The 27,749-nt window shown below is 33.4% G+C and overlaps 1 protein-coding gene across 4 annotated transcripts; it reads right to left on the bottom strand.

The window, feature by feature from the left end:
• Positions 1–2,073: 2,073 nt before the first annotated feature.
• Positions 2,074–8,636, bottom strand: LOC131603015 (DNA polymerase eta). Of its 4 annotated transcripts, none has more exons than XM_058875253.1 (16): positions 8,465–8,636; positions 8,236–8,356; positions 8,009–8,120; positions 7,733–7,903; positions 6,932–7,096; positions 6,707–6,810; positions 6,388–6,507; positions 5,948–6,071; positions 5,557–5,670; positions 5,209–5,424; positions 4,783–4,891; positions 4,593–4,690; positions 3,917–3,986; positions 3,700–3,827; positions 2,736–2,820; positions 2,074–2,656 (listed from the first exon to the last, which is right to left on the bottom strand). In XM_058875253.1, exons 1-16 carry the CDS (start codon positions 8,538–8,540, stop codon positions 2,388–2,390), a joined length of 2,082 nt encoding a protein of 693 aa, XP_058731236.1. In that variant the 5' UTR covers positions 8,541–8,636; the 3' UTR covers positions 2,074–2,387. The 4 variants fall into 4 exon arrangements, with proteins under 4 accessions (XP_058731236.1, XP_058731235.1, XP_058731238.1 ...); XM_058875252.1 differs by having other exon boundaries at positions 2,736–2,823; XM_058875255.1 differs by having other exon boundaries at positions 2,502–2,648.
• Between the last annotated feature and the right edge of the window lie 19,113 nt (positions 8,637–27,749).

Here is a 27,749-nt window from a genome sequence, read left to right on the forward strand (position 1 = left end):
ATCCCATTTTATCCAATATATTTTTCTCTCCTCCTCTCTCTCGCTCTAACCTCCATCAATTAAATCACAATTAAATATTGAAAAATGATAACCTGTGTCTCAAGGGTACAAGTTAATAAACTATTTATAGAAATATTCTCTTGAAATGCATACATTCAATTTTTTGAAACCTTAAATATGACTTTATTATACTTAAATTTTTCTAATTATAATGTCTTTAACATGTAACCTAAGGGCATATGTTAGCATGATCCTTTAAAATTACATATATGCATTCTCTTCTCTTTATTAAAATTTTAAATCTCCCTCACTTTTTTCTCACACTTTCTCCCTTTAATTTTAATTTTTTCTCTTTCCATTTTTCTCATCACATTTTGTTGATAGAATGAATATCGATAAATAAGTATCAACTAATATTTAAAAATAAATAAATTGTCCTTTAAGTATTTTCATAAATTTTTATTGTGAGACTATTTTTAATTATATACTATTAAGTTTACACTTATATAAATGTGAATAATTTGATTTTTACGATATATTTAGTAATTTCTATTTATTTATTATCATTAAAAATATTAATAATTTACTTTTTAATTTTAATACCTATTTAATTATCTTACTCTCAACATAATATCTATTTTATTTTAATAAACAATTATCTTAATTTGAGAGAAAAAAATCTTTGTTTCCAAATATCAAAATTTTCTTTTTTTTTCTTTCTTCATCTCCCCGTTCTCTTTTTTCTTTTTTGTATGGTTATTAAATATAATTAAATTTATATGATTCTTGTTCATTTTACAATTAATGAACTCATGTTAAATTTCACATGTGTATCTAGATACATTTCATATCATATCAAATAAATTTTTATGTCACAATCACTATCAGTACAATGCTTATTTTATTTTAATCAATAATTTTTCTTAATTTGAAAGATAAAATTCTTATTTCCAAATATTCAAATTTCCTAATTTTTTTTCTTCATCTCACGACTCATTTTTTTTCTTTTTGAGTGATTATTAATGCAATTGAGTTATATAATTATTTTTTATTTTACTAACTCATTTCAAATTTACATGTGTATTAAATGCATTTTATATCGTATCAAATAAATTTTCTATCTTATAGGACACTATCAGCATAATACATATTTTATTTTAATCAACAATTGTTTTGATTTGAGAGACAAAATTTTTATCCCAAATATCAAATTTTACTTTTTTTTTTCTTTCTTCATCTCAGGATCCTTTTTTCTATGGTTATTTAATACAATTGAGTTTATATAGTTATTATTTATTTTGCAATTAAGTAACTTATTTCATATTTATGTATGTATTTAAATACATTTTATATTGTATCAAATAAATTTATTTGTGCGAGCGCACAGATATCTTATTAGTCTTTGTAGTTTAACTTTTTTTTTTTTTTAAGTATTCAAAAAAGAATTACAATATGTTTGGATGCGGGATTTTTTAAACTTTTTTAAGTTTTAAATGTCTTATCGGATTAAAAATATGAAGAATTATTAAAATTGCAAAAATATATAAAGTAGTCTTGCTTAAATTTAAGCAATTTTAAATAACACTTAAAGCAAAAAATAAAATTAAAAGGTTGCTTTAATTTTTGAATTTAACCCAAAGGATTTTAGAATTTATAAAAATAACTTCTAAAGTTTAACAATTCAAATACTTCATTTAGACAAAAAAAAATTAAAAATAAAAAAATTTCAATTGAATTATTTAAAAAAATTAATTACTTCGTGCTAATGCATCATTAAAATTGTTGACAAAATTTAAACATGATATTCAAGTCATATATTGTCCCACCTTTTTAGGTTTAGATAGGACAATCAAGTTTTTCAATTTCATTAAAATTGAAAGTCTTTTTTTATGAACAATGTTTTGTGAAAAGTAAAATTGATTTTCACTTTTTCTGTTAAAGTAAGCTAAAATTGATTTCTCCCATCGGTTTTCCTCATTTCTCCTTACAGCTTCACATCTGTTTCACTTCAAACAAGCATAGTTTAAGAGACAATTTTACCAGCTTAAACAAACATGACGTCATCACTTATGATTATCTAAAACTTTTATTTTCTCATTTTATATGGAGATTTCAGTAAAGTTACTACTACAATAGGAGTACGAGAAAAGGCTAATAACAAAACCTCCAGTCCAGAGCAAACCTAAAAGAAAAAATAGCAAATCTAAGGGGAAAGAATGATCAGCATGTATACATATATATTTACATTCACATAAGGTTACAAAGGGGCATAGAGTAACAAGGTTTCTTCCACTGATTTCCTAAAGATCTAAACCAAGTATCCAATCAGAAATCAGCTACATGTATTTAAAGCTTCTATTTGCGGTAGACCAAAGTTGATAATCATTTTATTTACTTCTGTCAGGTCGAAAATATTGAGTAATATTAGAACCTCGTTTAACCACATGAGGCCGCTTACGAGGCCTAAGCCATGTTCGAAACTCATCCTGAATTTCAGGTGGTAATTCATCAATGATAGAGGGGTCAATCTCATCAATGTTATAACTCCAAGCTTGGCTTCTTTGAGGAATACAATCTATGCTATTTTTATCAACCTCTTCAGGTGGTATCTCAACTTGATTATTTGATAAATAACTAGAACTGGCAGACTGAGATCCTGCAGTGTTGGTGATATTAGGAATAAGAAATAGTGGAGTCTAAAAAACAGAATAATGGAATGCGATGCAATTAAACACCTTGGGCATTTGTAACATTCTTCTGCTCAAATGAAGACTGGGAATTATGGTAATTATTGAAAAAATTTGTAATTGAACAACTCCCCTGCTACACATAAAAAAAAAAACTATCAAGTAAAAATCGTTGGATTCATGACTGATTCCATATCAACAAAAAGCTACCACAATTTAACACTATTTGGATTAAAGGGAGAACCTTTCAGTCATCCTGATAGATATCACACTGTCATCCTTTTCATTAATGATAAAGGCTTCTAAAATGATGTTATTAATTAGAACAGGCACAAAGGGGCTTTGACTAATATGCATAAGAATTTACTTATGCACCATGCATAAGCCTACATAAGTCATTGGATCATGTTTTTAATTAAGTATTGAGTATTGAGTGGTGAGTATTGAGTAATAACATTTGATGTCTAGAATTTGATCCAAGGGTCCATAATAATCTATGCATGGTGCATGGATTTTTATCTATGCACGGTAACTGCACCCGGCACAAAGGTATTCCCGGTTCTTAAAACTGACTTTAGTTATTAAATTGTTCAAGAGACTGGTGTGTCCCCCACATGTATGCACGTGCATAGACTGGGAAAGTGTGACACTCCATGTCATATTCATGAAAAGTTCAACCATATATAACTATAAGTCTATAACATGTCTTTCAAAGTCCAAGTAGAGAGGCAAAACAGAATCCGTGCACTTCAGTGTATCTTGCCAGCTATTACCCTCAGGAAAACTGGTTTCCAAATCCGTTGTCACCCCAACACTGGCTTATTCAGTTTACAGAACTAGGATTGGAGCAAAGATAAATAGTTTTGGTCAAGAAACAGTATCCGAAGCAGCAAACTACCCATCCTAGATCATTGCTTTGCAGGATTGCAACCAATTTGAAGGTTTTTATGTTCAGGATTGCACTGAGAATTGGAAAACTATATAAACAATTAAAATAGTAAGCAATGCATACTTGAGGCTTCTTTCCTGCTGCCTTTTTCTTCTCAACTGCATTCGCACTGAAGGTATTGAAAGCATGCCTAGGTTCTTTTGTGGGTATATCTCTACATGACTCAATTTGTGTCACCCTGTCTTCATTTCCTGAATTTAAAAGGCAGCATTGATCATAACCTCAGAAGAAAACGAGATATAAACGAAAATGATGAGGTAAAACGAGCATGGCACAGTACCCGAGGGTGCCACAAGGGAGGATTCTTCTGTCAAGCCGTCTACTTTTTCAGATAAATTGCCCAACAGATCCTGTAAAATAGAAATCTAATGTTAGGCCTGTTTTCTGCTTAAAATCCTCTGCAGATGGAGAACAAAAGCCATGGGTTTAAACCGCAATGCACATACATGTAGAATATCAACTTTACACTCATAAGAAATAACTAGCAAACTCTTGTTGAATTTATTTATAAAACACTTTTTCATACAAGCAAGTTTATATTTGAGCTCTAGTCCCTCAACTTAATAGCATTGAAAGTTGAAACCCTGCATTATAAATGCATTACATTCTCAATAAATCTAATAGCAAGAGCTCACTTTTCTGAAAGTATACTGTATATATGTTTCTATAAAGTTCATTAAATTATGCATTAGTAATAATACAAAATACGTCATTTGTGTTTGCTTTTACCATTGAAGAAAACACATGAAAATTAGAAATCTATTTTGAATTGAAGTGTGATAGAATACCAATAATCAAAGGATATTTCATAAGAAAATGTAGCTTTCAAATCATGATAATGTCAATAAACCACTACTTGACTGTAGAAACATTTTTCTATATGTATTATGAACAACAAAATTACATATGTTTATGTTAAATATGACAGACGACATATAAATCGTCCTTTAATATACCGGTTGATCTAGACAAGCATTTGAATGGTTCATTCCTGGGTCTTCTTCAGGATATTCAAGTTGCAGTTCATTAGGAATCACTTCCCAACAATTTTCAGCTGCTTCAACATAGAACCTCTATCAAATTAAAGTGGAATTAAAGAGAATGGATGATTTAATAATTAATGCAACTAACGAGAATATGTAAAACCTGACGGTGAGGATGGTGCAACTTCGTCAATGACATTATCTACTGGTTGATTTGATGAAGAACTAGATGGTAATCGCTCACCGAAATATTTAGCAATCGAATGTGTCCCCTAGATACAAATGAAGTTCAATATGTTAAATATCATTAGGTGACCCTAAAGCTGTGACTTGCTAATAAGTAACAACCACCCAAATAAAAGATAAGTAAAATTTCAAGGCTAATGTTGACAGGTATAAACCAATTATTGAACATGTAGCTTTGAAACACTGAATATGGATAGTATTATTTATTGAAACAGTATACCACACACTATAATTAATAATTGCTCATTTTAAATCTAGTGAGATTCCTATCTTTTTTTAAGGCAATCCTGTATCATGAGCCACAATTGCAATCAAGTTAGTAATCTCAGCAGTTCAAACTTACAGATGGTATTGGGACAATCTTACTCGCAGAAACAGAAAGTGATGTTATTCCCCAGCTGTTATTTTCACTACTTTGAGTCTTAAAGTTGAAAAGGCCCAAAAAATCACGTAATCCAGCGTGAAATAGAGTTAGGGCATCCTCTTGGATCTTTGTAGTCCCATATCTTAAAGAACAAGATTTAGAAGGGAACTTTTTATGTGAATCTAAATCCCCTCTCTGCAAGAAAATACAGGAATAAAACCACTGATAAAGAAGACAAAAGAGAACTTCGCCCAAAGATAGTGAAAATGGATAAATTTATCTGAGTGAATAGAATTGTACATAGATCAGTCACAGAATAATAGTCACCTTATATGCTCTAGCATGCAGAGTCAACGTGTGCGCAATCCGTTTGTTTTGATCCATGTCAGACTCAAGGCGTTCACTCAGCTCTTCACACAGTTCGTTAAGCCAGTGCTGAACCTGAATGGGAAAAAACAGAGATATGTGATGATATAGACAAGCTCGTAAAATTGAACAAAAAAAAAACTAAAATAAGTAATGAATCGCAATCCTTGAATGCTAGTCCACACAAACATCAACATAAAAAAACAAAAATATTTATAGCAAAAAATATACGATCCAAGAGCATTGACAGAAAAAGCATCATGAGTTTTCATCAATGATAAGTGCTGCTGAAAGCAGAAGTAGCCAAAACAAAGTGAAAGAAGTTTCCATCAGCACAGATGACAATCCTTACAGATGCAAATGTCTTCAAAGCTTGAGGCCCAGGAAATGTCTTTCCAGAACCATGGCTCTTAGGAAGTAGTCGCTCCTCAACTTCTTCCCCGTTGATTCCTCTCGCAATATTCCACAGCCAAGTACTGCAATGCTGTTAAAGTTAAATCAGGTATAACATGCCAATAGATTGCTATGCAGAAAATCGAGTGGACAGTCATAAGTAACAAAACCGCAAGGTGAACTACAAAAGATTCCACTGAAGGAAACCACGAAATCACTTGCATGCATAATTACGAAATGGTAAAAAAAAAATGGTCATCCTTGTCAAGGTAATACAAGCAGTGAGATTAAAAGGTGATCAAAAAGATGCTGCTAAAACATGAGATCACGAATACAAAATCAGCATAAATGGCCCAACTATATTCCTGTAGTGTGCTATGTTAAAAGACAGATAATTACCCAGTGTTGATCCCATAACGTTGTTGTAGCTTCTCCTCTGAAAATTGAAGCAGATCACCGACAGTGTTGATACCAAGGTCACTTTGTAAGGAAGTCCCCAGCTTTCCCCCAAGCTGTTTCCTGAAAGCCAAGTTTTCTTCACTGTCATGTTTTATAATCTAAACAATTGTAATCCTGGAAATTTGAAAACGGTTAAAACAATTTCAAATGTACACTCATGTGATTCACAAACTTCAAAATAATGTAAACTCATACATTACATTTAAATCTGAGTAAAATACGTGACAACATCCTTCCAGTAATAACTTTAGTTCATTACATTTTCTTAATGGGAAAAGACTCGAGCAACCCTTCAACGGATGAATGTGGCACAACTGTTTGTTGTGCAGGTTTATTCATAGCACTAGCAAGTTTAGCCAGCATCTGAAAAAGCATAAGGCATATGTTAATGGCCATTACAATTTTACAAACATCAAGGAAACGTCCTAAGAAAGTTGTAAGAAACTTGGGATGTAAATGCAAACACGCCAATGCTGCTTCTTACCTTATTATGAGCAATACCAGCAGAGCATGTGAATTCCGTCTCTTTCAAAACCTGCATTCTGAGGTCAGCAACAATGAAGGCCCCACAAGCTAATAGCTTTTCTTGGTAGCTAGCATCACTCCTACAAAGCCACTTCCTAACTTCTTCTTTAGCATCATTTCCATCCTGAATAAAAAACAATTTAAAAATACTACTGAATACTCTATCCATGCCCCTTGATCTTATTTGGCAAGAGAATTAAAGGTGTGGTAAGCTATTGAAGAGTATCACAGCATTATAAATTTATAATAAAAACGATAGCCTAAAAACTGAAATGTACTGACAAGTGATCATTCTCTAACGTTATGCCCCACCCGATGAACCAAAAAAACTCAAAGATGAACTCTAGCTACTTAAGCTGAAATCATAATGAATCTAATTACATTATGCTTCATAAAAAATTCAAAACACTCACTGTTACTATTGCGAATTTTTCGTAACTCATGGTTTCATTGAATTGTTACTTTATATGTATATTTTTATTTATTTGTTTTGTTTTTGTTGAACCACACAATAAATTTCAGATTCAAAATGGTTGAACTTGTGAACCAAGAAGCATTCTTTTTTCAGTACATTCATTAATCTGGTTCTCAGTATTCGATATAAAGCAAAGACCCACACGCTATCTCAAACACTTAATTTGAAATTTAAACAAAAATAGACTAAGACGAAGACAACCTACGGAACATACAAACAAATAATTACATGTATTTCAATATTGAAATTAACATAAATGCCAGACCTCTAAGCATAGTGTCTGACCTTAACTTGAAGCCCCAAAACATGGGACTTGGTAACTTCCTCCTCAACATGTTCCATGCTTTCCGGAGGAGTTTCCATTAACATAGTTTGAGCAGCATCGGTGAGGTCAAGATACACCTCATCAATTGAAGCTCTCTCACATCGACCCTTCCGCGAGAGAATTGTAACAACCTTACAAAAATTAAAAACTCGTCATAATTTAACATTAGTGAATGACTACTAAACATAATCAAATAAAAGAGTGTGATATGCTCCTCGTGACAATAAATGAAATACCTCAGAACCGGCATTCCTATATGTGTTGAGGTTAGCTTTACCACGTGCGACAGGGACTTGAACCAATTGAATTTGCGGACAGGCTTCCTTTGCTTCATCACCACGCATTGAACTGAAAACGAACAAACATGTGTATGCATTCATGTAACATGTATAGTGGTAAGAGAATAAACAGTCATTTTGATTCTACAATCACAAGAACAAACGGCGTGAAGAAGGGAAATTACCGTTTGACCCCGCATTTGCGAGCTTCATAGCTAACAGCAATCAAGCCTCCGCCTTTGTAGGAGTTGTACTGTACGACTGCAGTAGGCAAGCCCCTTAAAGATGGTTGCTTCCTCTGTTCCACTGCAAAAGTAACAAAATTATATTAAATTGGGGAAATAGAAATTTGCAGAAGCCAAGAAAGTAGCGATTATGAAACCCTAGAAATCAGAGAGAAAGAGAAAGAGAGACCTTGGACATAAAAGCAATCCATGTCTACATGAGCAATGACTCTTGCATCACAAGTCTCTCGCCTCGCCACAGGCATCTTCTCTTCGCTACTCTCCTCACTTCTTCTTTTTCCCTCCAAGTCCGTTTACCTCTTTCTTTTTTCTACATAAATTTTTTTTTAGAGATGATAATTTCACCTTAATTTTTGGTCTTTAACACCGAGCCTGTATATATACTTTGGAGTTAAACTAGTAACAAACCCGTGCGTTCGCACGGGTTCTGGTACGGGACGCGCATTTGTTTCAAATGTATATTTTTTAATAGAAAAATATTTGCAACCTGTGAAAAAATAATAATTTAATGTATAGAAAAATGTCAGGTACCCGTGAAAAAATAATAATTGAATGTATAGGAAAATGTCTGGTACCTGTGAAAAAAATAATAATTGAATGTATAGAAAAAATTTCGGTACCCGTGAAAAACTAATAATTGAATGTTTAGAAAAATGTCTGGTACCCGTGAAAAAATAATAATTGAATGTTTAGAAAAATGTCTGGTACCCGTGAAAAAATAATAATTGAATGTATAGAAAAATGTCTGGTACCAGTGAAAAAAATAATAATTGAATGTTTAGAAAAATGTCTGGTACCCGTGAAAAAATAATAATTGAATATATAGAAAAATGTCTGGTACCCGTGAAAAAATAATAATTGAATGTTTAGAAAAATGTCTGGTACCCGTGAAAAAATAATAATCTAAATATATAGAAAAATGTTTGGTACCCGTGAAAAAATAATAATTAAATATCTAAACAAATGTCTGGTACCCGTAAAAACATTTAGATCAATAAAAAATTTTAATACGAAAATACAATTTTATTATAATATATGTGAATAATAGAAGAAAAAAATGTAATAAAAAAATAGAAGAAAGCAAATATTAGAAACAAATATAAACTAAATATTTGTCTTTCCAATATGAGGGATCAAATTACACCCGAAGAGTTACACCACGAGTTACACTCGTTCAATAACTACATCTCGAATTAATATTTTTTAAATTCAACCGTTGGATTGAAACATAATATCATATAGATCATACCTATAAAGTTTGAGCTTAATCTATAATGATTTACTATGTCATTGAATCACATCAAAATTAACGTTATATGAAAGCTCATTTTAACGTTAATCTTTGGATATTTTGATGATATAGTAAATCATTATAGATTAAGCTCAAACTTTATAGGTATGATCTATATGATATTATGTTTCAATCCAACGGTTGAATTGAAAAAATATTAATTCGAGATGTAGTTATTGAACGAGTGTAACTCGTGGTGTAACTCTTCGGGTGTAATTTGATCCCTCCTCATATATATATATATATATATATATATATATATATATATATATATATATATATATATATATATATATATATATATATATATATATATATATATATATATATATATATATATATATATATATATATATATATATATATATATAAAGTTAAAAGTTTATTTTATATAAAAATCAACACAATATTAATACTATAGGTAATGACAATTTAAATTTATTTATATAGTGAAATGATATCTTTTATATAGTATAGTTTTACATGCCATTTTATGCTATTTTTTTAGAATTTGAATGATAATGAGATTTTTTTAAGGGTAACGACATATCATTTAACTGAAGTAGAAAAAGATATTTTGTCAGATTTTGCAAGATTTTCTCACAAACACATAAAAAAGTGGTAAAAATATATTAAAAAAAAAAAACTTCAATAGAATAGATAATTTTTAATATAAAAGACTTATAAAGTACTGATCTATTTATAAATTTATATTTCGTTCACTAATTTTCATTTACTTAATATTAAAATAATTATATTATCATATTTTCATGTGTTTTTCATATTATCATAAATTAGATTTATAAAAAAGTAATCAAATATTTCTAAATATTATCATATATTCAAATATTTTTATGATATCAAATATTTCCACATTACCATAAATTGTGATGTTAAAAATTTTCTTATAAATATTTCTCATATTATCATAAATTGTGATATTAAAAATTTTCATATAAATATTTCACATATTATCATAAATTGCATTTAACATTATTTATTTTAGATAATGATATCTAATATCACAATTTATGGTGTGTGTATATATATATATATATATATGACATCTTTATTTATAGTAAGAATAAAATAAATTCAGTACTATAAAATATATTAGGCTGCAATTAATTTTTTCTTCTATTATGTTTTGTCTGCACGTTTCCTGCTACAAATCCCCATCTATCAAATCACTTCTTCTCTCAAATTTTTATTTTCTAACAATTACTCTCTCTCCTCATAATATCACATGGTTTTCTTCATGTTCTCTTCATCACCCAGAAACCTTCAAACTAAATCATGATCTTTTTCCCACAAAATACACAGATTTTCAAAACTTCAACAAATATTCATCATGCCTTCAGAAATCTTCATCCAACCTTCAACTAAAATCCAGCAACTTCAACATTGCCAAATCCTAACTCAAAAAATTTCTTCTCCATAACTTCCAAACATTTTCTATTTTCCAAAAACAAAACGCAAGAATCAGTAAGAAAAACGCAAAAGAGATTGGAAGGAGAAGGGTTTTCCTCCTTCATCAGCTCATATGTCTCTCTTTTTTTTTCTTCAAAAAAATCTTCTTTCTCTGTTAAATAAAAAAAAACAGGAAGCATAACTCAAACCCTTAACCTTCATTTAAACAAACTAATAAAAATGTTAGCATATGTTTGTTACCTTCAAAATCAACAAAATGCATCAGATGTAAAATCACTAAAGGTCATACCTTGTTAGTCTCAAAACTCAACGAAATAACTCGATCCAGGCTTAATCTTAAGAATCTACCATACCTGAAATTGACACACACTAAATTAGAAGATATAAAAAAAACCAAAAGAGAGAAGAAGATGTGGTGATGATGTTGTTACATAATAAAGGTTGAGGAAGACGAAGAAGAAGAGGAAGGTTGAGAAAGAGGAAGAAGGGGAAAGTTGAGGAAGAGGAAGAAGAATAGGGCACACAAAGAGATAGAGAAAAAAAACAGAGAATGAGATAGTGGAAAAGGACGTGAGAGAGAGAAAGACGCTGAAGACGGTGGAGTTTTGGAGATGGTGGTGTTTTGGAGATGAAAAATGGTTTAGGGTTAAACATAGAAGAAGGTTGAGTGTTGAAGATGAAGAGAGAGAAATGGAATGAGAGAGTAGAGAAAAGAAGTGGTTATCGAAATGAGAGAATTGAAATGAGTAAAAACCATTTGAGAAGCAAAAGTGATGGTTTGGGTTATGACAAGACCAATTGAAATTATATTTATTTAACTTTTATTAGATTTTGGAAACAATTGAAACAAAAACATTGAGAAAAGCAATGAGAAGACAACAAATTGAATGCTGAAACCATAAGGCATCCACGTGGATCACCTTAGGAGCAAGAGGGGCATAATAGTATTTGGTAGAACATTAAACTTTCTTATATTGTAGATATAATAAGCCCCTCGTCATTATAACGTTTTTGTTTTGGGTCCTTTGAAGTTTTTTTTTTTACTAAATGTCCTTTATAAAATATAAATTTTGGATTTACCACACTCTTTTATCATATTTATTGACTAGGCTTTGACTTAATTGATGACGTGGCAAAAAGGTACTTGATGACTGTATAATTGCCCTTTTTTCTTCAATATACTATTCTAGGGTTTGTTCTCCCCTAACTTGACCTCTTTTCTGGAAAAAATTTCACCCTTCTTTGATTCTCCTTCTTTGTCCTCCTCTCATCTGTCATCTCCGATCGATGATATTGTGCCCCGTGAATCGATGATCAGAACAGCCTCCATCCACTCTCTTCTCTGGATTTCGATAATACCTCATGTTACTCTCTCCCACGAACGTATAATCGGCGGTGGAGATCCTTCTCTGATTGGTTCCTTCCTTCATCTTTTCTTTTCAGATTTGTTATGGTGATCTTACTGATAAAGAGATGATGATGTCGATGAATGCGTGACTATGGATTGAAGATGCGATCCTGATGATTGTCACGTTTTTCTTCTGTTAAACTTCTGGTGATGAACGAATATGGAGAGATTGCAGAATCGTGAACAAAAACATGGATAAGGTTGAAGGATCGGTGTTTGAAGATTGAAGGTTCTTTTTCTTGAATGATTGAAGAGCGCATTGAAGATTGATGTGGAGAATTGATGAAGAATTGGGAAGAAAATTGAAGATTCGTTTAGTGAATGAAAATTTGGTGATTGATGAGTGTTGATGATTCAAGGATGATGATAAAAAGCAATAAAGAGGGAAAGTTACGGTTCTTCCTCTGTCAATTTTTTTCCTGAGATTTTGTTCTGAAGTTATGTTGTCATGGAGATTTTCTCTTATGAGGTATGGTCCTTCAATTCTGTTACAATACTGATATTTCTCTCCCTCCTCCTTTCTGTTACGATTCTTTTCTTTTGTTCTAATAATCTCTTCCCCAATTCTCCTTCTCCACTTTTGTTATATGCTGTTAGTGTGGAACTTTGTTAACCAATTTCTGAAGAGTTTCCAGGCTGACCCCACTTGGGTTTATTTTTATGTAGGTTTTCATACTGGTTTAAGTGTTGTTGGTCTCTTCTTGTGTTTTCTTTTTTCTAATATGCAGTCGGTTTCGGTTTTATTGTGTTAGCTTGAATTTATTGAAGGTTTAATCCAGCTCCTTTTTTGTGCAGGGTATTGCGTATTGGTGAGGGACCTCTTTGGCATGGCATGAGATATTTTTGAAGTTTAAGCTTAGGATCCAGGTAGGGTAAAATAGTATATTGAAGAAAATAGGACAATTATACAGTCATCAAGGACCCTTTTGCCACATCATCAATTAAGTCAAAGCCCATTCAGCAAATGGGATAAAAGGGTGTGGTAAATCCAGAATTTATGTTTTATAAGGGGCCTTTAGTAAAAAAAAACTTAAGGGGGCCCAAAGCAAAACACGTTATAATGGCAGGGCCGCATGGGGGCTTAATATATTTAACTTTATACTTTATTCCTACAAACCTAGTGTTTTTAATAATTCACTTATCCTAGGAACGAAAATATAAATATAAATATACAATTGAATTTATGAAAGATCATAGTAACTTTATATACAATTAGATTAAAATCCCGAGTTTCGAGGGTGTGCTCCCCTCAAGGTGTTAGGTTCAAATCCTACTAAGTTCAAATTGTCTATTAAATTAACATATAAGTATACAATTGATATTTGATTTAAAAGATTATTTTTATATGCAAAAGTATCATAAAAAGAGAATTAACAGATATGTTTTCACTAATAGTGTATTTGCATTAAATCCTTAGGGTGTGTTTGGATTGGCGGTGGACAAAATTGATTCTGGAAGAATTGAGTTTAGTAGAATTGATTTTAACAAAATTGAGTTTAGAATAATTGATTTATGTTTGGATACAATGATATAGAAGTGATTGTCATCAATTAATGTTGTTTGGATAGTTTTAACAAAAATGATTTTGAATTGGATAATTACCAAAATGGTAATAATTCTAGTACAAATAAAAAAGAAAAGAAGTAATTTATAAAAATTAAAGAGGGTAAAAAAGAAAAATTTAAAAGAGTTGTAATAAATAATATATGTAGAATTGATTCCACTAAACTCAAAAGCTAGGAATTGTAACTTCTACTAGAATTGCTTTTGGAGTAGGAGAATTGGTTTTGAAAAAGTATCCAAACAAAAAAAAAAAAAAAAACCAATTTTCAAGTTGAAGTGCACTAGAAGTGCTTTCGGAGCTTGTAGAAGCCAATCCAAACATGCACTTAGTTTATTACCTTTTTAGTCTTATTGTAAAATATTATCACTGTAAATCTTCTCCATATATACACTAGGCACCACATGGCCTCATCAATATAATAATATCACTTTTATTTTTTTCCTCTTGAAACATGACATAATATTTTTTACATACAAATGGTATCAACGGTCTTCATCTAATTATTTGCTTTTATGCATCGTCATACACTTGTCTTATTTGTGTATCTCCCATTTGCCTTTCTCTTCCACGTGCTTTCCATGCATCCAATCAAAATTTAGAGCTATTTCATCCCTTGTCTAAGAACACTTGATCCTTATTTATGGGTGGAAATAGGCTAAATTAGGCTTTAGAAGGTCTGAATCTGGCCTACGATAATTTTACAAGGCTTGAGCCTAGCCTATGGTTTGCTATAATTTTATTTTGCATGGCCTGGCCTTTTTAAAAGCATTGTCTGCCTTGAAAGCCTATTTAAAAGTTTGTTTCTCATTAAAGTTTTCAATTAAGCCATATTACTTAAAAAGTCTTAAAGGTCGGGTTATATATGCATATATAGGCCGACCTATTTAGAAATTTTTCTAACATGTATGCTTATATAATCCAACTGATTTAGTTTTTTTCTAATATATGCATATATATATGTCAGTCTATTTAGACTATTTTTAAATGAGAAATGCTAACCAGTGCCCTTAGGGCACTCTTTAAGTGATTAAAGTGGTAAGTTTTTTTTAAAATGTGTGTATTCAATGCATTAGAAATTGAAATATTAACTTTTATAAATAATATTTTCTTTATTTAGTATGCTTAAAGAGTGTCCTGAGGGCACTGGTTAGCAAGACCCTTTTTAAATATATGAAAATATAGACTGACTTATAAGGCTTCATAGGCTTTTTTTAATAGCCTAAGCTTGACCTATTTAATTAAATAGACTTTTAAAAAAGCCTAAGGTCGACCTTTTTATTAAATAGGTCTATCCTGGCCTGTCCTTAAATAGGTTAGCTATAGGCCCTTGTAGGTCGGTCTGGTCTATTCCCATTCGCCACCTTTGAATTTTCTTATCTTTCCAAAAACAATCTGATATGTAAAATTTCAACTCTTTCTCTCATTTTTCACGATCTTTTCTCTCTTCATCGCTCCCCAAATTCCCTTGCTCCTCACCAAAATCTTCCGAATTTCTTCAAGAATCTCATTGTTCTTGAGAAAATCTGCTTCAAATCTTACAATATTTTCATATTTCTTTATTGGTATTCCTCACGATCTTCCGAATTTTCCACCAAAACATCACACCATCACTTACGTTTCTTCAAGAACAAACCTTAAAATCCTCCCTCTTTCTAGAAAACCATCACTTACCTTCAAAGATTCATCACCATTTGCATATCTCCATCATCTTCTTACCCAGATTGTGCGAAAACACTCATCCAATTTCTCATCTCCAAAAACCAAAATCACAAAACCCTAACTTTGAATTTTCCCTTAAAACCCAAACCATGACAGATACAAGCCTTGAACCCAGTTAATTTTCTGCTCTTGCAACCCATCATAGAGAACTTTTCTAAGCGTCTTTAGGTTTCAAGTGCTTCATGTTTCACTTAGATTAGAAATGTTAATATTCATGATGATTTTATAATGGTTGTCTGTTAGGTTTGACATGGATCACTAATGGAAATGTCTTGAGCGTTGATACTCATGAAATGGATGACAAATATTTGTTTAAAGACGATGATCAATATTCTCAATTATCACGCCAAAATAATACCCTCGATATAATTAAAATCATGTCGTATAAACATAATTAAACTATTTATAAATCATATATTAATAAAAAAATTATAAAACATCTAATATGATATCACCTCAGACAAGGCCGTCCCAAACAATGTTTTAAAAACTGAACCTGAGAAAGAACCGTTAAAACATGCGGGTCATGGTTCAATCGTGGTTGAACCTTATATTAAATTTAAACTATAAAAAGTAAATATATCATTAAATATCCTAATAAAATTAATTTATATCATAATTTGTAAAATAAAATTCTCAAATAAATACGATACTAATAAACAAGCTTACAAAATAAGAAGAATGCAATGTTAGACCCAATAACAAATCATAAAATTAGTTAAGGACCAATATGTATATATTTGTCCTAATTGCTTAACTCAAAGCCATAACTTCTTCATCAGTATAATTTTTCACATCTCTTTAAAGACCAACATCGTTATCCCGTGTCCACAAACATTACTTTATTTATTCTCTTTCTATTACATTTACATTATCTTGTGTCTTTCAATTTTATTCTTTATTTTTCATCTATACAATTTTAAATGTTTGCTATGATTAATTTTTTAGATTTAAACAAAGAAATAAAATGAAATAAAACATAAAAATTATCTTTGATTTATTTTAACCGTCTAGTTCACCAAAACCGGTCCCAATTTTACGGTTTTTTTGGTTTTTTTGCGATTGAAGCAATTTTATCCCAATTTTATAGACCTAAACGTTTATTTGTCCAAACCGAACCGGATTAGACAACGGTTCAAGGTTGAATTGGGCCAATCTAGATTTTAAAACATTGGTCCCAAACATATTGGAAGTCCTATTCTAATTTTTATAACAAAACCCCTAATAAAATAAAATAAAGTATAACATATATACGAAAATTTCTCTTTAAAAAAATACATAAAACTTTTATTAGTAATTGATATTATAGAAAGTTAAACTAGTGAAAAAAATTATATATGTATAAATGTTCGGTCATCAATTCTGGGGTCAACATGAGAGATCATTTTTATATTGGGATATTTCTTTATGAGTAACACATTTTATGAAAGACACATCACATACTCACCCTAAACTTTAAGGTAATAGATGTGTGAATTCTCTCACTTATAAATGCTTAAGTACCCATTGTTCTAATCAATGTGGGTTTTTCCAACACTTTGTTTCTCAATATTTTTAGCTCACACTTGTTATTCTCAACACTTATTCCAAATGCGAGTCTATCAACAATGCTCTCTCTCAAGTGTAAGCTCTTTCATCCATATACACTTGTACCACTGTTGACACTTTTTCAATTAAACATGTCTCATGCTCACCACCATGTGAGGAGGACTTTCGATACAAGTAAGCCGATCATTCACTCAAACCAACAACTCATTATACCACAGTTAGGTCAATAACTCGAGGGTCAACACGAGGAAGCATTTTTACATTGGGGTCTTTCTTTTATAAACAACACACTTTGTGAGAGACACGTCACATGCTCATCTAAAACTTTAAGGTAATATGTGTGTGGAATATCTCACTTATAATTGTTCAAGTCTCTATTTTTCTAATCAATGCGAGACTTCCCCAAATTTTAATTCTCAACATTTTTAATTCACACTTGTTATTCTCAACAATAAATACGACATTTTTTAATAATAGTTAATAATTAGTGTTATAGATTGACCTGCATTACATAGATAAAATGATATTAATGTAATAAAATAAAATTAACTTGCGTGGTGAATAAAATAATAGTGTATAATATTTGATAAAAAATAATTTTTAATTCACAAAATCAAGTAAATTGAATATACATTAAATGCTTTAGCCTCTTTTTTTAAATACAAAATTAAAATAATTGAAACGAAAAATGCAATGCTACTATTTCAAATCGATGATCCTTTCTTTTAAAATAGTAGTCACTCATCTGCTACGGTATTTTTTTAAAAGCCAAAAAAAAGTTATATTAAATTAAAATCACTAGCACAAGAAATGCTAGTAAAAAATACACAATAGTCTAAACTCAATTTACAAATCAATCAAACCACCCCCCTTAAACACTAGACTCCACAAATTACACTACTAAAAGCATTAAATTCCAAGCAAAAAACTCATTCAATACTGGAAAAGAAACTGTTAGAACAAGATTTGTTCTGATCAATTATCTTAGTTTTGATGATAACAATAATATGAATTTTGCTTAAGATAATATGGTACTCTAATCCAATGCAATTTCCTTTTCAGGAAATATATAAAGAGTATGCATAATTCAGCGCTCAGAAGCTTTGTCTCAAAGGGTTCAGCATGCAACATCAGAACATGGTCTGGCAAGACATCAGAAGATGGTCGAAGCAGAATCAGAACATGGGTCTATGAAAGCATCAGAAGAACATGAGATCAGAAGCACTGAAGTTCTGATGGTATCACGCTCAGAAGCACTTCAAGGTCAGAAGATCAGAAGATGCTTTGCACCAAGCTGTTTGACTCTGATGATATTCAAACATTGTATTCACAAACATCAGATCAGAAGGAAGTACAAGTGGCAAGCTACGCTGACTGACAAAAGGAACGTTAAAAGCTATTATAGGCAACGTCAGTAGACACAGCGTGAACAAGGCTCGAGGTAGTTGACAAAAGCGTATAACATTAAATGCGATGCTGTACGGAACACGCAAAGCATTAAATGCACTCAACGGTCATCTTCTCCAACGCCTATAAATATGAAGTTCTGATGAGAAGCAAGGTTAACGATTCTGCACAAAACAACTCATATTAACTTGCTGAAACTCTGTTCTATTCAAAGCTCAGAATCTTCATCTTCATCAAAGCTCACTACATTGCTGTTGTAATATATTAGTGAGATTAAGCTTAAACGTTAAGAGAAATATCACAGTTTGTGATTATAGCTTTTAAGAAGCAATTGTAATACTCTTAGAATTGATTACATTAAGTTGTAAGGAACTAGAGTGATCGTGTGGATCAGAATACTCTAGGAAGTCTTAGAGGTTATCTAAGCAGGTTGTAACTAGAGTGATCGTGTGGATCAGAATACTCTAGAAAGTCTTAGAGGGTATCTAAGCAGTTGTTCCTGGAGTGATCAGTGTGTGATCAGAAGACTCTGGAAGACTTAGTTGCTGACTAAGTGGAAAACCATTGTAATCCGTGCGATTAGTGGATTAAATCCTCAGTTGAGGTAAATCATCTCTGCGGGGATGGACTGGAGTAGTTTAGTTAACAACGAACCAGGATAAAAATAACTGTGCAATTTATTTTTATCTGTCAAGTTTTTAAAGCTACACTTATTCAAACCCCCCCCCTTTCTAAGTGTTTTTCTATCCTTCAATTGGCATCAGAGCGCCGGTTCTAAGGTGCAAGCACTTAACCGTGTTTAGAAAAGATTCAGGAAGAGAAAAACGCTTCAGTAAAAGATGGCTGATGAAACTGCAAAGTCTACACCTGCATCTACATCTGGCTCTGCTGAGCAACACAACGGTAACAATGGTTATACTAGACCGCCGGTATTTGATGGTGAAAACTTTGAATACTGGAAAGATAAACTGGAAAGTTACTTTCTTGGTCTAGATGGTGATCTATGGGATCTTCTGATGGATGGTTACAAACATCCAGTAAATGCCAGTGGCGTAAAGCTGACAAGGCAAGAAATGAATGATGATCAGAAGAAGCTTTTCAGGAATCATCATAAATGCAGAACTGTTTTGCTGAATGCTATCTCTCATGCTGAGTATGAGAAGATATCTAACAGGGAAACGGCCTATGACATATATGAGTCCTTGAAAATGACTCATGAAGGAAATGCTCAAGTCAAGGAGACTAAAGCTCTCGCCTTAATCCAGAAGTATGAAGCCTTCAAGATGGAGGATGATGAAGACATTGAAAAGATGTTTTCAAGATTTCAAACTCTTACTGCTGGATTGAGAGCTCTTGACAAGGGATACACCAAGGCTGATCACGTAAAGAAGATCATCAGAAGCTTACCCAGAAGATGGGGTCCTATGGTGACTGCATTCAAGATTGCAAAGAATCTGAATGAAGTTTCTCTGGAAGAGCTTATCAGTGCCTTGAGAAGCCATGAAATAGAGCTGGACGCAAATGAGCCTCAAAAGAAAGGTAAGTCTATTGCATTAAAATCCAATATCAAGAAATGCACTAACGCTTTTCAGGCTAGAGAAGAAGATCCTGAAGAATCAGAATCTGAAGAAGAAGACGAACTGTCCTTGATCTCCAGAAGGCTAAGTCAACTCTGGAAGAACAAGCAAAGGAAGTTCAGAGGCGTCAGAAGTTCAAAGAAATTTGAACGTGGAGAATCTTCTGATGACAGAAGATTTGACAAGAAGAAGGTCATGTGCTATGAATGCAATGAGCCTGGACACTTCAAGAATGAATGTCCAAAACTTCAGAAGGAAAATCCCAAGAAGAAGTTTCATAAGAAGAAAGGTCTTATGGCAACCTGGGATGTGTCAGAAGATGATTCAGACTCTGAAGATGAGCAGGCTAACTGTGCGCTGATGGCGACAGAAGATGACGGATCAGAATCTACATCAGAATCAGATTCTGAAGAGGTATTTTCTGAACTTACTAGAGATGAGTTAGTTTCCGGTCTAACAGAACTTCTGGAATTCAAGTCTCAGATTAGTCTCAAATACAAAGAGCTGAAAAAGCTATTTGAATTTGAAACAAAGAAGCTTGAGTTGGAGAATTCTGAATTAAAAGAAAAACTTTTAAAATTATCCAATAATGTTGGATCTCCTTCTGATTCAGAAAAATCCACTCCTAGTCTAAACCATATTCTGAAAGAATATGATTTAAGTTTCAGGAAGTTCTTATCTAGAAGTATTGGCAGAAGTCAGCTAGCTTCTATGATATATGTTGTGTCTGGAAACAAAAGAGTCGGCATTGGTTTTGAGGGTGAAACCCCATACAAACTTGAGCCTGTTGATGAAATGAAATTCACATACAAGCCATTGTATGATCAGTTCAAGTATGGCCACTCCCATGATATTAGGCACACTTCACATGCGCAAAGTTTTCACATAACACACACCAAAAAGCATGTGACACAACATAGGAAATATCATGAAACTCACATTAAAAATTATCATGCTGTTCCTCCTATTGCTTACAATGTTAAACCCAAGTTCAATCAGAACTTGAGAAAATCTAACAAGAAAGGACCCAAGAAGATGTGGGTACCTAAGGATAAGATTATTCCTATTGCAGATATCCTTGGCTGCAAAAAGGACAAAGCACAACATGTCATGGTACCTGGACTCTGGATGCTCACGACACATGACAGGAAGAAGGTCTATGTTCCAAGACCTGGTGCTTAAGTCTGGAGGAGAAGTCAAGTTTTGAGGAGATCAGAAGGGCAAGATAATTGGCTCTGGAACTATAAAGTCTGGTAACTCTCCTTCCATTTCTAATGTACTTCTTGTAGAAGGATTAACACATAACCTCTTATCTATCAGTCAATTGAGTGACAATGGTTATGATATAATCTTTAATCAAAAGTCTTGCAAGGCTGTAAATCAGAAGGATGGCTCGATCCTATTTACAGGCAAGAGGAAGAACAACATTTATAAGACAGATCTGCAAGATCTTATGAGTCAGAAGGTGACTTGTCTTATGTCTGTTTCTGAAGAGCAGTGGGTCTGGCACAGAAGATTAGGTCATGCTAATTTGAGAAAGATTTCTCAGATTAACAAACTGGATCTTGTCAGAGGACTCCCTAATCTGAAATTCAAATCAGATGCTCTTTGTGAAGCATGTCAGAAGGGCAAGTTCTCCAAACCTGCATTCAAGTCCAAGAATGTTGTTTCTACCTCAAGGCCATTAGAACTCTTGCACATTGATCTGTTTGGCCCAGTCAAAACAGCATCTGTCAGAGGGAAGAAATATGGATTAGTCATCGTAGATGATTATAGCCGCTGGACGTGGGTAAAATTCTTGAAACACAAGGATGAGTCTCATTCAGTGTTCTTTGATTTCTGCATTCAGATTCAATCTGAAAAAGAGTGTAAAATCATAAAGGTCAGAAGTGATCATGGTGGTGAATTTGAGAACAGATCCTTTGAAGAATTCTTCAAAGAAAATGGTATTGCCCATGATTTCTCTTGTCCTAGAACTCCACAGCAAAATGGAGTTGTAGAACGAAAGAATAGGACTCTGCAAGAAATGGCCAGAACCATGATCAATGAAACCAATATGGCTAAGCATTTCTGGGCAGAAGCAATAAACACTGCATGCTATATTCAGAATAGAATCTCTATCAGACCTATTCTAAATAAGACTCCTTATGAATTGTGGAAGAATAAAAAGCCCAACATTTCATATTTCCATCCTTTTGGATGTGTATGCTTTATTCTGAACACTAAAGATCATCTTGGTAAGTTTGATTCCAAAGCACAAAAATGTTTCCTTCTTGGATATTCTGAACGCTCAAAAGGCTATAGAGTATACAATACTGAAACATTGATTGTGGAAGAATCAATCAATATCAGGTTTGATGATAAGCTTGGTTCTGAAAAACCAAAGTAGTTTGATAATTTTGCAGATTGTGATATTGATATATCAGAAGTTGTTGAGCCAAGAAGCAACGCATCAGAAGCACAACTTCTCAGAAGCAAAGAATCTGAAGATCAAGTATCAGCTTCTCTGGAGAATCTAAGCATTTCTGAAGAACCATCTGTCAGAAGATCATCCAGACTCATCTCTGATCATTCAGAAGATGTCATTCTTGGAAAGAAGGATGATCCAATCAGAACAAGAGCATTCCTTAAGAACAATGCAGTCTGTCAATTAGGTCTTGTATCTTTGATCGAGCCAACTTCTGTTGATCATGCTCTAGAAGATCCAGACTGGATAATTGCTATGCAAGAAGAACTGAATCAGTTTACAAGGAATGATGTTTGGGATCTTGTTCCTAGACCAGATGGATTCAATATAATAGGTACAAAATGGGTCTTTAGAAACAAGCCCAGAATGAGAAGATGAGAAGTTCTTATGTATGGGTATCTTCTGAAATGAAATTTTTTCTTAAGAAGTTCTGATTGAAATCAATTAGAATTGTGATTCAGTTATTACTAACGTTTCATTGTCTAAGTTGATTCAAAATCTCTTTAAAAGCAAAACAGCTGTAACTGGCTATCCAGATGGTAAACACGTGTTCACTATTCCTGGACAAGCGTGCGTGCAGTTGAGGGGACGTCTACTTAGGTAACTGTGCAAATCACGTCTTTTGTCATTATTATCTCTCCTCACGTCACGTAACATTAAATGCTTTTCATCATTTACTCTCTTTCAGTTTTCTTTTTATATTCTTCAAACGTTTCTTTTCCCTCTTATATTTCTCTCACTTTGCATTCAGTTTCTTTTTCGTTCTCTCTCTTTACATTCATATCATAAACCCTAGCAGTTTCCAATATCTGCAACTTCATCATGAATCCATCGTCAAGCTCTGGGAATCAAGATAATGATCGGAAACAAAAGAGAAAGGCAACTGCTGAACCAGAAACCAAACCAAAAAGAGTAAGGATTACCTATGACCCTCTCAAAATGAACCCGTTTGAAGCTATGATGTCTGGAAATTACTCTAGACGTATGTATCAAACCCCTGACGGTACCCCTCAATCACCTCCCTCTTCAAAGACCTCCACCACCTCTTCCTCCTCATTCATCCTCTCGGAACCACCTTCTTCACCATCTGATATCTCCTATCCTTCAACCCATCCATCAGATATTTCTTCATCTCTCTCACACCCTTTTCCCACCAGAACACCTAATCCCTATAGTGTTGTTCTTCCCGACTCCAGGTTCACTGTCAACCCTCCAACCCCTACCACTCAATCATATCTGGAGCTTTTACATTCTGATGTAAATGGCTGGTTGGAGATTCTGGGTGCTGCTCACCTTAACCATCTGGATGAGTATGCTACAAGCAACCTTTGGGATACCTTTCGTCAGGATTTCCTGGTTAGGGCTACAGACACTCAGAGAAGGATCATGTCTGAAGCTCCTGGTATTCGTGGTCTTCGGTTGGAAGCTGGTGAAAGCAGCTATCACCATCTCATCAGGAACAGAAGTGCTCTTGAGAAGAAGATACCTGCAGATGAGTTGGAAGAAGAAAATCTCTGCAGAGACATCGTGGTGTGGAAACCATGGTTTCCTGTGCTGACTGGAGATTTTCAGTGGCTGTTTAACTGGTTCAGAATGAACCCTTCTGAAAAAGCACCTCACATGGTTTTTCCAGTAGTGGTTTATCCTGCTGAAGTTGCTGGTCCTACTCCTCCAACAAACCTAGCAGCTATTCTTCAAGCGTTGGAAGTTGGAACTTCTGAGCTGCCTGAACCAGAATATGCTAAGGCTACTTCTGAGTCAGACTCAGATGAGGAAATGGAAGATGCTCAAGCTGAAGATCTACCAGAAGATCACCCTGCTGAGATTGCTGTCCCTCTTGGCAGAAATTCAGGTGCCTCTTCTTCTGGTGAAACCTCGACTCTGATGGAGACCTTGGAAGCTCTTCATCATAATCAAGCTATGCTGGCTTCTCGCTTGGACGCGCAAGAAGTAGCCAATGCTGAGTTTCGCTCCTTCATGGCAAGGCAAGCTACAAGCACTGACGGGATTCATGATGTTCTGGCGCGGATTTTGCGTAGGCTAGGATCTTAGTCCTTTGGTCTTTGTAGTTTTCTTTCCTTGTTGCATCTGTTTTCCTGCATTCCTCTCTTGTAATCTTTTTTGATTATAAATGAAAAGTTTCCTTGTTTTACATTTCAGTGATTTTATTTGTCGTTTTATTCATCTGAATCTTTTGAAACATTCTTTTTGATGTTATGACAAAAAGGGGGAGAAGATAAATGATAAATGATTTGATTAATCTATCAGTTGCTGGGTAAAGCTCCCACACATTTACTAACAAGAACTGCAAGTTCTATATGGTTTAAGTGTTTTGCAGGTATAAAAAAGTGAAGAGAATCTTCAAAGCAAACACAAGAAGCAAAACCATAAGAAGTGTTATTCTGTAAAAAGAATAAGCTCATGGAAACTGAAGCAAGCTGAGTGTTGTCAAGCTTCAGAAATCAGAAGCAAGAAAGAAGAATAAATCAGAAGCACTGATAATAGAATTTGATCCATATTTGTTTATTTGCTCTGACAAAATTCTCTTTGCTCTGATACATTATTTTAGCCTATATGGCTCTGATACATATAATGTGTTCTAATATACATTTTATGTTCTGACTCGTTCATGCTGACTTTTGTCGTTTAGTTTTTGTTCTGTAACATTTCAGGATGTAGAGATGCTCTGATGATGCTCTGGTACATTCAACAATGTTCTGATACAAATCTAGCATGAAGTGATGTTGGTAGAAATTCAAGCTCTGAAGCTATCCGAGGGAAGCAGAAATCAGAAGCTGTGAATGTTCTGAAGATCAAAGAAATTCAAGTTCTGAAGCTGTCCTAGATGGAAGCAGGAATCAGAAGCTGTGAGTGTTCTAGGGATCTAAGGAAATTCTAGTTCTGAAGCTGTCCAATGGAAGCAGAAGTCAGAAGTTATGAATTCTCTGAAGACAGAAGCTTATGTGATCGTCTCTACCGAAATAATCAGGGAAGTCTTTTATTAAAGTTCTTCGAGTATTTATTTCAGGGGGAGATTATTTATCTCAGGGGGAGATTGTTAATCTCAGGGGGAGACATATTCATATGCTTATGCTATAGCTGTGTAATTTGTCTTTTGCCGTCTGCTCTTTCTGATCGCAAATTCATATCATTTATATATGTTTTTGTCATCATCAAAAAGGGGGAGATTGTTAGAACAAGATTTGTTCTGATCAATTATCTTAGTTTTGATGATAACAATAATATGAATTTTGCTTAAGATAATATGGTACTCTAATCCAATGCAATTTCCTTTTCAGGAAATATATAAAGAGTATGCATAATTCAGCGCTCAGAAGCTTTGTCTCAAAGGGTTCAGCATGCAACATCAGAACATGGTCTGGCAAGACATCAGAAGATGGTCGAAGCAGAATCAGAACATGGGTCTATGAAAGCATCAGAAGAACATGAGATCAGAAGCACTGAAGTTCTGATGGTATCACGCTCAGAAGCACTTCAAGGTCAGAAGATCAGAAGATGCTTTGCACCAAGCTGTTTGACTCTGATGATATTCAAACGTTGTATTCACAAACATCAGATCAGAAGGAAGTACAAGTGGCAAGCTACGCTGACTGACAAAAGGAACGTTAAAAGCTATTATAGGCAACGTCAGTAGACACAGCGTGAACAAGGCTCGAGGTAGTTGACAAAAGCGTATAACATTAAATGCGATGCTGTACGGAACACGCAAAGCATTAAATGCACTCAACGGTCATCTTCTCCAACGCCTATAAATATGAAGTTCTGATGAGAAGCAAGGTTAACGATTCTGCACAAAACAACTCATATTAACTTGCTGAAACTCTGTTCTATTCAAAGCTCAGAATCTTCATCTTCATCAAAGCTCACTACATTGCTGTTGTAATATATTAGTGAGATTAAGCTTAAACGTTAAGAGAAATATCACAGTTTGTGATTATAGCTTTTAAGAAGCAATTGTAATACTCTTAGAATTGATTACATTAAGTTGTAAGGAACTAGAGTGATCGTGTGGATCAGAATACTCTAGGAAGTCTTAGAGGTTATCTAAGCAGGTTGTAACTAGAGTGATCGTGTGGATCAGAATACTCTAGAAAGTCTTAGAGGGTATCTAAGCAGTTGTTCCTGGAGTGATCAGTGTGTGATCAGAAGACTCTGGAAGACTTAGTTGCTGACTAAGTGGAAAACCATTGTAATCCGTGCGATTAGTGGATTAAATCCTCAGTTGAGGTAAATCATCTCTGCGGGGGTGGACTGGAGTAGTTTAGTTAACAACGAACCAGGATAAAAATAACTGTGCAATTTATTTTTATCTGTCAAGTTTTTAAAGCTACACTTATTCAAACCCCCCCCTTTCTAAGTATTTTTCTATCCTTCAGAAACAACCTAATAATTGGATTCCTCCCACCAGTTGCATAAAGCAACACTAAATCCAAACCTCCTTGCAGCTTGAATAGAAACATCGTCACCTGGACTAACTAAACCGAGCTATTCTATCCTGATCCAGTATCTACAACGACATAACATCACAACCAAGGAATTAACGTGTTAAATATCAGTGCAGACCACCCCAAAAGAAAAAAGAAGTTGGCACATATAGTTTGAAAAGCTCCCCTACTTGACACAGAGCAACCAAAGTACCACCTTTGACTTCAATTACTTAGAGGGAAAGGAATCAAACATGGTATGATAGAAATTCCAACTAGAACCGAAGCTGCAACGAATTGAATATTAAATGCAAACTGCCACACTATCAACTCCTATGTTGAGATAGGCCTCGCCTAATTTTCAACTTTACCAACCAACACACCTTTAAATAACACAGATCCATAAACACATGCTTATAAGGGATCTCTCGAATAGACTAAGCTGTCTTGCACAAATACTAATTATAAATTACGAGAAATATATTTTTATTTTAAAACCCCCTACAAATTTGAGGTATTGTGTTACGACCTGATAACATAAGTATAAGGCTGAGTCTGACCTTTGATATAACAAGTTTAACATACATAGGTATTAAA

This window comes from Vicia villosa, linkage group LG5 (genome assembly GCF_029867415.1).
Source record: "Vicia villosa cultivar HV-30 ecotype Madison, WI linkage group LG5, Vvil1.0, whole genome shotgun sequence".
NCBI classification, from domain to species: domain Eukaryota; kingdom Viridiplantae; phylum Streptophyta; class Magnoliopsida; order Fabales; family Fabaceae; genus Vicia; species Vicia villosa.

Excerpts from the sequence above, each read along its gene's own strand:
- LOC131603015 (XM_058875252.1), bottom strand. The coding sequence starts at position 8,540 with ATGCCTGTGGCGAGGCGAGAGACTTGTGATGCAAGAGTCATTGCTCAT. Across the intron at positions 7,904-8,008 it reads ATAGGAATGCCGGTTCTGAG|GTTGTTACAATTCTCTCGCG; the intron begins GTATTTCATTTA and ends AATTTTTGTAAG. Across the intron at positions 2,824-3,699 it reads CAGCAGGAAAGAAGCCTCAA|CAGGGGAGTTGTTCAATTAC; the intron begins GTATGCATTGCT and ends TTTTATGTGTAG.